Genomic DNA, 15,125 nt, shown 5'->3' on the forward strand with positions numbered 1-15,125 from the left:
GTATAAAATAGTCGTATTTTGACAATAGGCAAAAGTTACTTTTTATTTTGTTCAGCAAGTATCAGCTATATAGTAGGTAAATTCCATATTATAATATAGTATTTTAATATCATTAGTGAATTTTAATGGAAAAAATACTTAATTGATAGTTAATAAAATCTAGAATAATTTTGTTATTGATACAAACTATCAAATACGCGATGGCCGGAATAGCGTAATTGGCAGTATGCACGACTGCCTTTTAACGGATTTGGTTTGATTCCGATCACTACCAATACTTGTCTAGTCTATCATGACGGTATTATGTTACACTAGTTGGACACTTACAAATTTATTTTAAATAAATAAAAAAATATGAATACAAATATAAGCCAAAATGATTAAAAGTGAAAGTTTACATAGAAAATATTGGTAAATGTGCCGCAGAGGTGGACATGAGATTTTACAACTTTATTTTTAGACCAAACCAAACCTAGCTTAACCTAACCTAACCTAATCTAACCTAATCCAACCTAATATTACCTCATATAATCTTAGTTTGTGGTAATGGTGTTTCAAAATGTATAAAAATTTCAAATTTTCAATTAACGATTATTGGACCGAAAAGCCGATGCGCCGACAGAAAAGGGTATTTATTATAATTGTCTGCATGGAATAAACTGTTTTCGTAAAAAAAAATATAAAAGCTCGTGTCCACCTCTGCGGCACAATTACCTGAATATTATATAAAAAATAATTTACGTGTTTACCTCGATGCTCGCCGTGGTGTTGATTGTTCATTTGATGATCTGCGGCTACTATTATCCATCTAAAAATACAATATACTTATAAATTTTAGATACCTATATATTATTAGTAAATTGTAAATTATGTATTTCAATGTTACAAAATAAAAAGGTTTCGAAAAAATAATAACGTCAACAAAACTACTTCAGTATTCACATAAAACTACTATAAATCCCAATAAACTTTACATAAGCGAGTAAAACTTTTAAAAATCATTATAATAACACTCGTAAGTCATAAAGTTTTAGGCACATGGAAACCATTTTTTAAATCGTTGTTAATTTAAAAATGTATCATAACAGATGGAGAATATTATGTAGACTAATATGCTTAACCCTGTAAATAAAATCTTTCGTTTTTATTTATCTTTTAAAATTACCTTTGATAAAATGACACGAAATATTGAAGAAATTTTAACAAAAACGCACGAATTTTACTCTTTATAGCCCTAGCAGAATACTCTCACAGATATGTTGAGATGCTTCTTCTAAATATACGCTAGATGGCAATACTGCAGTTATCTATTCCTTTACTGGATTGTTTTAAAATGGCTTACCCAGAGGGTTCTGTGCTCCCACATTTTATTGCAGGGACAAACCGTACGTAATGTATATAGTGTTCTTCAGTTACAACTAATTAAAACTTTTATTGTGTAGAAAAATATTCGCGAATGGTGAAAACACAGAACAATTTTTAATTATTCATGTTTAACGATGGAATCAAAAGGAACACGTGAAAAAGTGATTCATTTGTTTCAAAACTAAAATAATAAAAAGTGAAAGCATGACTCATTTGTTTTTAAAACAAATAAAAATGCAGTAAACTGCATTACCGTTCGAGCTTTTATTTATTATTTTCGCCAATTGATGTCACTACAAGTGAGACTCCATCAACAAATTCAACTGCCAAAGAACGTGCGCCATAAAAATAAACACGTTCACTACGATACAGTCCAAAAATATAATTTGACACTTAACGGCCAACGTGCTCGTCGTAGGTCAAAATTGAGTTTTTACTGTATTTTCAAACCATGATCCTGGACACTCCTTAAAGGTTGTAGATAATCTATTTATATAATTTTGAAGCCATATTATCTTTAATAGTTATTTTAAACATTTGATTACTGCATAAAGTATTTTTGTTACATAAAATAGTATTCTTTTAAACCTCTCGCTCTAATGTTTTAGAATAAAGTCATATTTCGGTACATAACTGTGCAGTGGTGTTAAAATTTTTTACGTTTATTAATTTTTAAACGCATTTATGAAACCATGAGTATAATTTATTACGAAATAATTTTTGTAAAATATTCACGATAAAAAATTATATTGATAATCTCTGTGATCCAAAATTTGACAAGAATTAGACATTTTATTATTCAAAAAATCGGCAAGATCAACACATTTGAAGATGATTCTAAAGATATTTATTATAAGCTATGTCCTTGACAATTCAAGTGTGATAAACATCTTATAAATAATGATTACTTTATAATAATTATTGACCTAAGAATAAGGTAGTGTTTTTTTAAAATACGCCATTTCTTTTGTCATTCCCTAGTAGTTAAGCTACAACATACGGCCGTAGCCATAAATTGACAAACTATAATTGAAGTAAGGAGTAAAATGATATTGACGCGCGTGTTTGAACATGTACCGTTTAAAAAAAAATAAAAATAAATTTGGCTAGGTACATGTTCAAACACGCGCGTTAACATAATTTTACTTCCTACTTTAATTATAGTTTGTCAATTTATGGCTACGGCCGTATGTTGTAGCTTAACTACTAGAAAATGACAAAAAAATGGCGTATTTCAAAAAAACACTACCTTATTCTTAGGTCAATAATTATTATATAGCAATCATTATTCATAAGATGTTTATCACACTTGAATGGTCAAAGACATAGCTTATTATAAATATCTTTCAAATTATCTTCAAATGTGTTAATTTTGCCGATTTTTTGAATAATAAAATGCCTAATTCTTGTCAAATTTGGGATCACAGAGATTATCAAAATAATTTTTTATCGTGAATATTTTACAAAAATTATCTCGTAATAAATTATACTAATGGTTTCATAAATGCGTTTAAAAATTAATAAACGCAAAAAATCTTAACACCACTGCACAGTTATGTACCGAAATATGACTATATTCTAAAACATTAGAGCGAGAGGTTTAAAAGAATACTATTTTATGTAACAAAAATACTTTATGCAGTCATCAAATGTTTAAAATAACTATAAAAGATAATAAGGCTTCAAAATTATATAAATAGATTATCTACAACCTTTAAGGAGTGTCCAGGATCATGGTTTGAAAATACAATAAAAACTCAATTTTGACCTTCGACGAGCATGTTCCCCTTCTTTCATAAAATATTAAAAAAAAAAAAAAAAAACATGGGGGCAATTTAGAAACCATGGCTGGCATTTTGTTAAGATGTGTTTGGTGCTCTCACCAAAAAGTGCTTACACAGTCAACTTATCTCCAAAAATTATGATATCATTTGTCTAATAACCATAATATGAATATTGACTATTGATAATAGTATTATATTCTATACAGAGAACACAATATTAATGGGAATTGAAATACATAACGGATGTGGAGTAACAGGCAACCGATCTCGAGTGTGGAAGAATAGGGGATAAACTTAAACACGTGTCAAGAATACGTAATTCTAAAATTGTACTTCGTTCTGACAACTGCTCTTGGTTTATGCACTGACGCTCATTCAATGCTGGTGTATTTGAAAGATGTAACACACACTATTGCAGACCTATAATGTGTGTTTTATTTTTGTAGGACACTCACACATTCAAAATCTGAAAATGTAGTATATTGTGGGGTATGATGACTATGGATACCAATTAAAGTTCCTAGAACTACAGAAGTTTTAAAATATATTTTTTTTATAAAATCTCTTGAACATAAGGCCGTACTTCAATTGATATGGGCCCCAACTAATCGACTTACTCCCAAATCTGCTTCAAATGACAAATATTTTTTAGGAAGATTATAAAATCTTTTGGTAAAACTCACTGAAAAATGTTGTGGTGACGTCGGTAACAAATCTGGTTCCCTCTTCATCAATAATCTGGGTTTTGAGGAAGCTTCTTGTTGTCTCTCTCTTTCTCTTTCCCGCTCCCGTTCTCGTTCATTCTCCCTGTCTCTTTCCAATTCTTTTTGTTCTCTTTCCCTTTGCCTTTCTCGTTCGCAGATATCCCCGTCTTCCTTTCCACAGACATCAGCATCAGACATGTCCGATCTTTGAGAACTGCGGCGGCGGGGAATGAAATGTGGAGCTTGTGGTTGTTCTTTGTGTAGCTTTGTTTGATGTTTTTCGGGATCTGCTGGACTTCCTACTAATGTAACAGAACTAAGGTTGCTGGGTGAAGGTGGGGATGGTCCTGAAATTTGATCTCAGATTAAGTTCAAGAAACGGGTGGAGTATTTCTCTACAGTAATTGAAAATAAAATTCTCCGAAGAATACTTGGACCAGTTATCTAAAGGTGGCATATCCTTACGAAAGCTACTTAATTAATTATGATCATAATATATATAAGTATCTATTTACAATCTAGCAGGCTAGTCATAAACCAAACTTAAATCTGACGGATATCTATCAATAATTATATGTATTTAGTGGATAATGCCACCTATTTTGAAAAAAAAATAACATTTTAACTAGGAATGATATTGATGATTCTAGAAACAGCCAAAATAATATGAAGATGATGAAATGCAAATTAACTGAAATATTTTCAATCATAGAGGTGACTTTACAGTAACATAACATTTAAGAGATGTTTTTTTTTTTGCATTTTGAGAGTATAAAATTAAACTATATATTAAGTATTTCTTTATTACCTGTAATTGTTTCTGAACTTGAAGATGATGCCATTATTTTAGGAATTGTTAAATGGGAACTATCTTCTTCAGAAGGCTGTAAACAAAATTAAAATTAAAACGCATATAACATTAAGTGATGTAATTTTAATTAATAATATAAAGGTAATTTTATGATAGACAGTATATGTGGCTCTCGTAGTCCAGTACGTAAGGCGCTGGCCTTTCATCCGGGGGGCCAAGTTAGTTTCTCGGTGAGGTCACAATATTTAAGTAATTTTCTCAAAGTCTGGGTGTTTGCTATTGTACTACTACTGTCATTGTCTTCAGGGCCTGTTGTAGTGTTAAAAAGAATATAATATATTATATGTATAAAATTATCCACTAATAATATTTTCAAAAGAATAGAAAATAACACACCACTATACAAACCTTCAGCGCGTTTGAGGGTCTTCTAGAACGAGGGGCTGTTGGAGGTCCAGGAGAAAGCCTCTGGTCTCGTAATTCTTCGTCGACTAAAAAAATCAAAATAAAATCGTATTTAATACTGGTATCATATTTTTCTGTGTGATTTCTTGAATTATCATTTCCTCACCTTATTAGCTAGAATTTTAATTGCACAGTTTATATAAGTTATTGTTATAAAGTATATTTTTTTATAATAAATGATTCGAATAATCAATGTCAATAATATTTATTACTAAAACTAAAAGAACGACAAAACACGACAATAATACACGTATTGTTTTTATACATACTTCATAGTATATTATGTAATTTATTTATTAAGGCAGGACGGTTTTGATGCAGAGAATGGCTTATATTTTACAGATAAAGACAGACAGTGTACAGATTATAATAATTATTACATAAACTAAAGAATTAAAATTACACCGTCCGCCTGGCGAAGAATGAGTACCTGACTATTATTTCTGTTCTCAGCGCGCGCTGAAATATTATAGCCTGCTTTCTTAGAATAGTGAGATCTGCTAAAATATGTTTTTATAACACTACATAAAACATAATGTTAATATTGTCTGCGTCGCAGTTAATTTCTTGTTATAAGACCACCAGACGCCAGTTTAGACCAATAATTGTTCAAATGGGATAATGATACTCATCCATATTAGTATATTTTGTCTAGTTCCTGCTGAAAAGTATAATATGATTTGTTCCCACATTTTATTAATCTCACCCCATTACTAAACATTGCTACCTATACAGCTAACGTTATCTGAAAAAGTATAAATCATCACCCATTTTTTTGACAACCTGAACGCAATCCCCTTTAAATTGTATACTTAGTTGGCTTATTCAACATACCTGTGGGTGTGATTATTGATTTAGTTATGATTATATCATCACTTACACTTACATTTTTTTAGACTACATCTCCAGTTTCTTGATTGGTAGTCACGGTCGCTTTGCTCAGAACCATAACCTTAAAGTAATAAGAATATTTTTAATTTATTTAATATTTTTTCTACGAGTTAATCTAAATATTATATTTAACAGGTTATTATCTAAATAGTTATTAAGAGACCGTTTATTCATCACAAGTCACACGTAGCATTGTCCCGTATGATATACTAAACGTATGATTTCTGTCCATGTAAATATAATATTTAATAAGTATATAAGCGTACTTGTACGTCAGTGATACAAAATTTCCACTTACACTTTTGTTAAAGAGAATGTTATTTAAAAAAAAAACTATTATTTTATTCAAAGAATAATTATTCACAAGATTTATGAATATTGAACATACATTATTTGTAAACACCTAAGTGAAATATTTTATAACCAGTAAAAGAAAACTTTTTGAAAAAAATACGTAACTAGAATTCATAGGATTCGCAATCATATGCTACCAACTAAACTATGTGTGCCCTATCTATTTTCGATGAAATTAACTGGTACCATTTACAATTTTCACTGAATTGCGTTACTGTATGACTATTTTTTTCACATAGATTTTTCTAGTGATTATATATTTTTGTCGGAACTGTTTTCAAATTAAGAATGTTATTTATTAAATACTTCCAAAACGCAGAATACTAACTTTTGTAGAGTTATCTATCCAACTATTCTAAAAACGTATTGTAACCATTATCAGCTATTATCAGGTATATATAGAGTTCAACTTGTAGATACTATTATCTGCTATATAATATTTTAATTTGGATACCTCATGAGTCCAAGTTACAAATACATAATATAGGCCTAAACCGCATACTCTGTAAAGATTGGTCAATATTCATGTAACATGCATATATGGAGACGGAGACTGCTAATTCATGCGACTGCGGAGAAATCTAAATTGCTGAGCATGTTGTTGAGATCCATTTTGTATAACTTTCGTGTGGGGCTCCTGCTGATAAAAACGCATTGCTGTACATAATGTGCGCTCTATCGTTGCTTCTCTAGTGACATCTGTTCGTTGATAACATAATTTAAGTTTGTGATTGTGACTACGGTTTTATTTATGTTAAATGTATATATCGGTGGCGAACGGTGGAGGTAGGCTGTTAAGATCCGCCATAAATAGTGCACATTAAACTTTGTTTATCATACGTATTTGTTTTTATTGAACTAAGACTATAATTTAGAGAAAATGTTGGTTATTTTTTGAAAATCAATTAAGCCCCGCCTAAACAGGTTTTGGTACACTTTGGGCAATACGACAAAATTGTGCACACTTTTTCATTCATTTGTTTTCTTTGGATTAAGAATTCATATTAAACATATTATTGGTTCATTTTTCATGTTTCACGGTTAAATTTATAAAACCCTGCCTAAACCAACCCATAATAGATACAAAATATAAATCTATCCATAAAATATTCAAGTTATGTATATTTTAATTACACCATTTTAGATATTTTATAAATATACGAGTATTTTTTGACTATTATCTATTATGGCTTAGTTTTCGCAGGGTTTAATTGAATTTTAAAAACTAACCAACACCATCTGTAAATTCGAGACTTATTTCAATTAAAACAAATACGTATATCTGATAAAGTTTAGTGTGCACTATTTATGGCGGATCTTAACAGCCTACCTCCACCCTCCACGCTATATTGGTATCCATATACCGTTTATTTACGACTGAAAAATGTTAATATTTTTATAGGGTTCAAAATAACTTACCAGAAACAGAACTGGCGGCACTGGCCTTCCTACTAGCTGATGATTGATTACCAGGAGGAGAAGGTGCTCTAACTTCGCATGCTGGATTACCAACAGCTCCTGCCCCGGTGACGTCAACACCAGCTGTAGCTGCTGCGCCAGGATCTGTCTCCGCATAAAACACTCTTCGAAGAGCTTCAAGTACAGTTTCTCCATCGGTGAATACGCGATATGTCAGAAGGAATGTGTTTAAAAAATCTACGGACAGGAATCGAAGATCTGAATAAATAAAAAGAAAAAAATACGTTAATATAAGTTTGATATGCTACAAAAAGTCATATATTATATTATTGTATATTTGTGTTTATTCTTAGTGCGGCAGCATATTGTAGACAATCAATTCGATATAAAATACGTAAAATTATAATAGTAAAATTTTGGTCTATGTTTTTATATTTCGATTAATATGTTGATTTTAGATACTGTATTTTGATTGAACTACCGAAGCATAAATATTGTTACACGTGCATAGATTTACTGCTGACAGTACGTATTATCGTGCACGTTGCTAGGTTGCATGCATCGATAGAAAAAATTCAGCAGCTTTTGAATTTTCACGCAATAATTGGAACTTGTATGGCGGATGCGTATGCGCAGTATAACAATAGTGGCAAACCTGCCGGTAATAATAGAAACCACACCAGGCAGAACATTTTTGACGTTTACTTATTTATCAAATACTACCATAAAATGACAACATCGCGTATCGTTTACGCTTAAAGAATGAGATTGACGAAACAGTCAGCACTTTTACGTGTAAACAGTTATTATCGCGATAGTTTATACACACTATTGGTGCTAGTAAATCTATGCATTAAGCGACATTGTTTACATAGTGGCAATTTTACTGAATTGTCTAGTAGTATAACGTTTACATTTTTAACAGATTCATCGAATTCAAAAATATGTCCCATAGACAGAGGTTTTGGTCAAGATATCTCTTCTTGAGAACTAATTCAAATTAAATTTTATTTTACACAATTAACCTGACAAATTATAAAATTCAAAACGTTTACGACTTAATATTGAAAAAAGATAAGAAAGCACACCAAATGAACTAAGTATACCACATCTTAAAAGCTCATTAAAGAACGTCAACCTACAATCATCCTCACGTGAGTAAAATATATCAATATCTGAAGCGTAGATCGTAGAAAATTATTGCTCTCTCAATTATAAATACCAATAGTAGATTAGATCTGATGCTTCCGATTTGTAAAAAAATGTTCCATACAGTCAAAAGTAAAGAAGTCTGATTTTTTCGGAATCTTTTCCATCATAAAACCATACTTTAACTGATATGGGACCCAGACAATAGACCCTCTTTTAATCTTACTTCAAAACTAAGTAACTATAAAGAACCTTTAATACAGTAACATCCAAAAACTCCGGGATTTTTTACAGGAACACTCCAATTTTATTAAAAGTATAGATATAGATGTTGACTTTAATTTGTTTACCTGTCAATCTCTCGAGCAGTCTACTAGGTGTCGCGTATCTGATCTGCGGCACCTTGCAAGAATTGAGTGCCCTCGAAAACCGGATATCGACGTCATCAGTAAAGAGTCTCGGATCAGCCCTTGCGCCGGCCCCTGCGACTGATAACCCTCCACCTTCGCATGAGCTTCCGCCTCCGACTCCCACTCCTCCACCCCCACCGCCCACTCCAGCTTCGGTCCATTGTGCATTTTCCATACATTGTACAATATCACTTGTCCAAGCAGCCTTTTCTTGCACGCTCGCAGCCACTGAAATGATATTTTTGGTGTTATATGTAATATTTAAATTTATGACACTTACTTAAGTATTTAAATTTATGTATATTTCAATATGTCGTGTTTTAAGTAGACATCAAATATATTTATATTGTTTGCATTTATTGAAATGGTGGCCTCCGTAGTTCAAAATGTGACGCACCTGATTCTAATCCAGGAGCTCTTAGTTAATTCCTGGTATGATCACAATATAATTATATAAATGTAATATTATCAAGCCCTTGCATTTCTGTGATTATTTCACTACTACTACTGTAATATCATTGAAGATCATGGTTTATTATAGTATTAATAAAAAAAAAAATTTTTTTTACAGAAAGTGTTTAAAAATTTACCAAATAGAGTGGCTATTTAAATTAATTATAATTGGTAACTTACCAAGATGCACTGATATTTGGGTTCCTTTGCTATCGAATAAAATTTTGAAATCTCTATTTTGGAAATTATCAGCGGTAGATGTTGATGAACAAACGGAAGAAGAATCTGTAAAATAAGATATTATTATGGAATAATTTATAACACTCTTCTTTTCCAAATTGTAAGGGTACCATTTCATTCACAAATTATGGAATATTAGTTTTTTTTTTTAAATAATATAATCTTACACCTCTAAGACCTTTTATATATTTCAAAGAAATATAAAAAGATAAAATATAAAAGTTAAATTACTCTAAACGTGATTTACTAAAAATTGTAATGTAAATTAACTTGGTTGCAGCAATATGTACTAATTGTGGTAAATGAATATTGTAATATAAATAACACAGTCCAAGTTTCCATGTTTTTATTAAGTACTTTCGGAGAGTACGAAAGAAACCTTTTGGATTAGTAAACAAATTAAATATATATGCTACTCATTTTATTTGACTCTTTTATTAAGTTTACCGATTTCTAACAAAATTAAAGCAGGAAGTATTTTTATATATCACGGTTATTAAACTTATTTTAATTAACCTGTATTATAATTAATTATTATCCTTTTATATATACCGCAAATCAGTGCTTGGAAATAATTAAAGTGTATAATCACTAAATTTACTGAAGAATTTGTCATTTTCTTTTTTTAAATGCTGTAAATAATATATCGAGTTTTACTGAGATTACCCGTATCCCTGATATTATCTTTTCTCCAAAAAAAGACAATTTTATTCTTCAAATAACATTAGTGTTCGGTACCTAAATCCAGCTAAAAGTAATTACGTAATCTTGATAGCATATTATATGGAACTAGAAGTAGTAGGTGATTTTTGAAATTGCATATCTTGTTTAATCACTTCCAATTTACACTTAAGATTTTAGAATAATTTTACCTTACGTCTTGTAGTATTTATAATAATAATAAATTTAATAATCTAAGTACTAACCATCATCCAAGTTACTAGAAGGGTCCTCCACCAGCATGGCATCGGCGAGGGGCACGCGTCCCGTATCTGGCAGAAGGTGCAGTCTACCGCCAGTGGCACGCGTGCCGAGGATGAGGTGATGGCTGAAGAGGAAAGCTTGTCGTGGCTGGAGGGACTTCCTGCCCCTAGACCCCCCGCCACTGCCGCATACCTGGCTCAGGCTACCTGAGCGCAATAAACTCCTCAGAAAACAGTTGTATTTTATAATGCAATAATGTTCACTCGCTATCTTGTTTCTCGCTATCAGTTTTATTGAAGAACTATTTTTTTTATTTAGGAATATTTTTTTAACTGATAGTTCCAACTGCACTTTACTTTTAATTTGGCGGTATAAAATACATTTGATGACTGTTTATGATTCATTATTTGTAAAATAAACAAAATCCGATAATATAAATTATAATTTATGTATTATTAATTTAATTTAAAAAACCGCAAACTAATACAATGCATTTCCATTATGAATTTTATTGACAGTTAATAAAATAAAAAGATAAATAATTTATGTATAAGTAAATAAAACAAATATATATATTATCCATCAATTTAATATTTAGTAAATTGACTGGTAACTTTATGCTGTCAATAGCCTAAGAAGTAGAGTTTGTGATATCTTAACTACTTTTTTCCAGTCTCTCAATTTCGGAATCTTTAAATATTTTGATTCTCGAAAAGTCAAATTATTTTATTGGTTTCTCAAGGTTTTCGATAAGTCTCCAGAATATTTTTAATCTCTTACGGGTAAAATCTTAAATTTTCATGTGGCATATATTGTTAGAAGAGACATTTTTAGTTTTTTTTATTTTACTTTGACAAAGCAATATGAGCAACCCTTTCTGTTAATTTTATTCACAATATTCCATACTTTAGTTTTTTATTATTTTACGTCTCATATGGTAATTTTTGTAAACAGTATACTGTGAGGAGTAACTTTCAGGCTTTTTAAGATCTACTACATACAAATTACTACGCATAAAAATTATCGATTTTATCGTTAACCATAACTCAGTGTATTGACCAAACGAATTGGTTTAATATTAATTATTGTATTCTTGAGGATATGATACGTACATAAAACAAGAAACTTTAAATTTAGTTAAAAAATATTCTAAAGCATCAAAAATCCATCTCATAATATTACTATAAACCGCTATTACAATCTGTGCATAAAAGCAACTCCGTACATTCTTAAAATATTATATTATGTATATTTAGTTTTGAAAAAAAAAATCTGTAAAATTTCAAGTAACTATTGAAAAAAGTTACTTCATAATTTGTTTATATAAATTCTTTACAACTTTTAAAAATGTTAGTTTTAGTTATTGCTTTTGAATAAAAATAACATGTTAAATTGTTGTATTGTTGTTATTATAGAATTATAATATATTTAAACATAGAATGTTATTGTAGGAATTTGTTTATGTGAGTATAGTTGTGATGACATTTAAAAAATGTAATATTTGATGTTTATATTAATTTTAGGTAAAAATTCATGACAATTAAAAAATATATATAAATAAACGTAATTTAACTTAATTTAAGAATTAAACCTATTTCATTAGCAATTAAATATAATATAATAATTATACTCCGCATAAAAAATGAAAATCATATTTGAAAAAAATTACAACACTAAGAAAATCAGAAAAATCCATGCATTAGTTATGTATGTTTAATAAAACAATGTTGTATTGGATTTTTTTCTCATTTCGATGCTATGACACATATAAGCAGGTGAAGGTGAGAGTGGTTTTTTGGGCAACATTCAGTATTTTTCATCCTCGGGAGCAATGTATATTTTACAATTTTTTCAGTTTATAAATCATTCCTGTCTATAGGGTATCATAAGAGATGATTAGTATTTTTACAAATATCACATTTGTTATTTTTGAATGAATTAAAAAAAGATATTTAGAGGAATTATATGGCAAAATATTCCATACAATAATTTTTCAATGCATAATATAATTTTCATCGAAATAATAAGACTTTTTATAACAGTGGTGAGGAAATTGCTGTAATATTTTTTTGATGAAACATTGGATAATTTAAGTTATAATATTGGTGTGGGTGAAGTGTTGTCAAGCGATAAAGGCCTCTAAATTCTACCATCACTACTAATTGAAAAAACTTTTACCTCCTACGGCTTTTTCCGCGATTTCACTGGCAATAAAAAAACCGAAAGGAAATATTGGTGCCAAGATTTCTTTTAATATAGGTAATCAATTAATTAATGTCAAATGGCATTATAATACGTTATTCATATAAAATATGTATTAAAAGTCATAATAATTAAATAAAATTTAAGACAATTCCAAGTAAGGATAATAATATTACTGTATGAAAATAAAAATATATAATAAAATATTATGTATGTAAAAAATAAACAAATAAATATAATTTGATATAAAATACGTTTTTTTTTATTGCGATATTGAAAAATAAAAAAAACTCTGTGATTTAACGTAGTGTTTATAAATATTTATATCAAGACATAATAAACCCCATATTAATTGTAAATAACAATAACTCTTGTAAATTTGACGTTTTAAATTTTAAATCGATGTCTCATGTATGTAGTGTACATTTATAGACAACAACTATGTAAATTGAAGATACCTCACCTTGCCTCACAAAAACCTGGTTGACGTCCAAAAGAATGTCGCAACCCTCGATGATCATCCTTTCTACTGCTAAGTTCTTTCGAAGGTTTTCAGTTTCGCTTACCTGTATAACAGGTAATACATTATTATCAGCATAACTAAATTGGCGTGTATTTACACAAATATAACAGCATGTAGACGTCTAAAATAAATAATTAAGCAATCCGTATCATATGACCATCAGAAAAAAAAATAAAACTTGAGTTAGAATGATAAATGGAATATTTAATCTACAATAAAATGTAATTTTTTTCGAAATCCATCCTCAAAAATTCCGTTAAAATTATTCTCATATGTGTACCTACTTATATAAACTAGCTATTATTTTCATTTACTTAACATTGATATTGTTTTGGTATCTGTTGTAATCATTTCCCTACTAAAATTATTTTCAATGATTTTTAATTTTTTTAAGGTGATGAAAATCTTATACCTCGTCGTGCATCTGTCGGGAGAGGTCCTCGAGCTGCTGCCTTGCATGCTGCAAGGACCGTCTCTCCACATGGTCATGAGGAGTATGAGCCAATAGTTCATGTAGAGTTATTATATATCTTGGGACCTGAAAAAATATAGACACGTTTTCATGAAATCATTATTATACAAAATTTCTGAGTCTTGTAATAAATATTTTGGTACTGTTCGGTTATACGGAATACAGCGGAAAACACATTTTGAAAATACCCGATATAATGGATTATTTGTTAGTTTGGGTTAGTTTAGGTTAGGTTAGGTTGGGTTGGATTAGGTTAGGTTTGGAGGTTAACCTAACACATAATCCAGTTTATCGGCTATTTTCAAAATGTGTTTTCCTCTGTATTCCGTATAACCGTACAGTACCAATATTTTTTTACTTTGTGTCTAATTTCCCATATAAATTTGCTTAAGTGTGGTTTATTGTCAGATTTGAGATACGCTTTTCTCATTTGTAGTTTAAAAAAAGGTAAACGCAACCCTAAATAATAAAAAAACTTAACTTAATGTTGAAATTTATACTTGCATGCATAAGAAGACATTTTTTTGATTTGCCTTGAGAGAAAAGGTGTGTTTATATTATAATCCAATTTTGATACAAACATAAATCTACGAATTATATAATATCGCAAACAATTTTTTTATATTCAAAATTTATCGTAGCATTTTATGATTATGCTAGAAAAATACCAGACGGCAGTGCCACCTGTCACCATTCTTGGATTTGGTTTAATTCTGCAATATAAATTATTTTGAACATACATAATTTAAAAACATCTCGTGTATATGTTATAATATACCCACTAGAAAACAGATAGCTAACATTATAACGCAATTTGATAAGCATTTCAGTGGGTCTATTCTATACTTATCGAACACTAAATTGATAAATAGTATCAAACTTAGGGTAGGTTTGTATCAAAATATTAGCACTTATTGTAACAATTACACGAAGCTGGTTTTTATTGTTGCAATAAGTGC

General features: G+C 29.8%; 1 protein-coding gene across 1 annotated transcript in view; it reads right to left on the bottom strand.

The window, feature by feature from the left end:
• The window catches only part of LOC147072882 (ras-specific guanine nucleotide-releasing factor 2-like), a 66,330-nt gene that overhangs the window by 16,024 nt on the left and 35,181 nt on the right, over positions 1 to 15,125 (bottom strand). The window contains exons 12-22 of the mRNA XM_085945839.1: positions 14,107 to 14,232; positions 13,635 to 13,737; positions 10,972 to 11,175; positions 9,986 to 10,090; positions 9,293 to 9,580; positions 7,794 to 8,051; positions 6,016 to 6,081; positions 5,061 to 5,155; positions 4,662 to 4,737; positions 3,833 to 4,200; positions 750 to 808 (exon numbers count right to left, since the gene is read on the bottom strand). Of these exons, the coding sequence (XP_085801965.1) occupies positions 750 to 808; positions 3,833 to 4,200; positions 4,662 to 4,737; positions 5,061 to 5,155; positions 6,016 to 6,081; positions 7,794 to 8,051; positions 9,293 to 9,580; positions 9,986 to 10,090; positions 10,972 to 11,175; positions 13,635 to 13,737; positions 14,107 to 14,232 (1,748 nt within the window). The remainder of the gene's footprint in view (positions 1 to 749; positions 809 to 3,832; positions 4,201 to 4,661; positions 4,738 to 5,060; positions 5,156 to 6,015; positions 6,082 to 7,793; positions 8,052 to 9,292; positions 9,581 to 9,985; positions 10,091 to 10,971; positions 11,176 to 13,634; positions 13,738 to 14,106; positions 14,233 to 15,125) is intronic.

The sequence above is a fragment of the Rhyacophila brunnea genome, unplaced genomic scaffold (assembly GCF_057557595.1).
Source record: "Rhyacophila brunnea isolate RB1 unplaced genomic scaffold, BYU_Rbru_1.0 scaffold_19, whole genome shotgun sequence".
Classification (NCBI taxonomy): domain Eukaryota; kingdom Metazoa; phylum Arthropoda; class Insecta; order Trichoptera; family Rhyacophilidae; genus Rhyacophila; species Rhyacophila brunnea.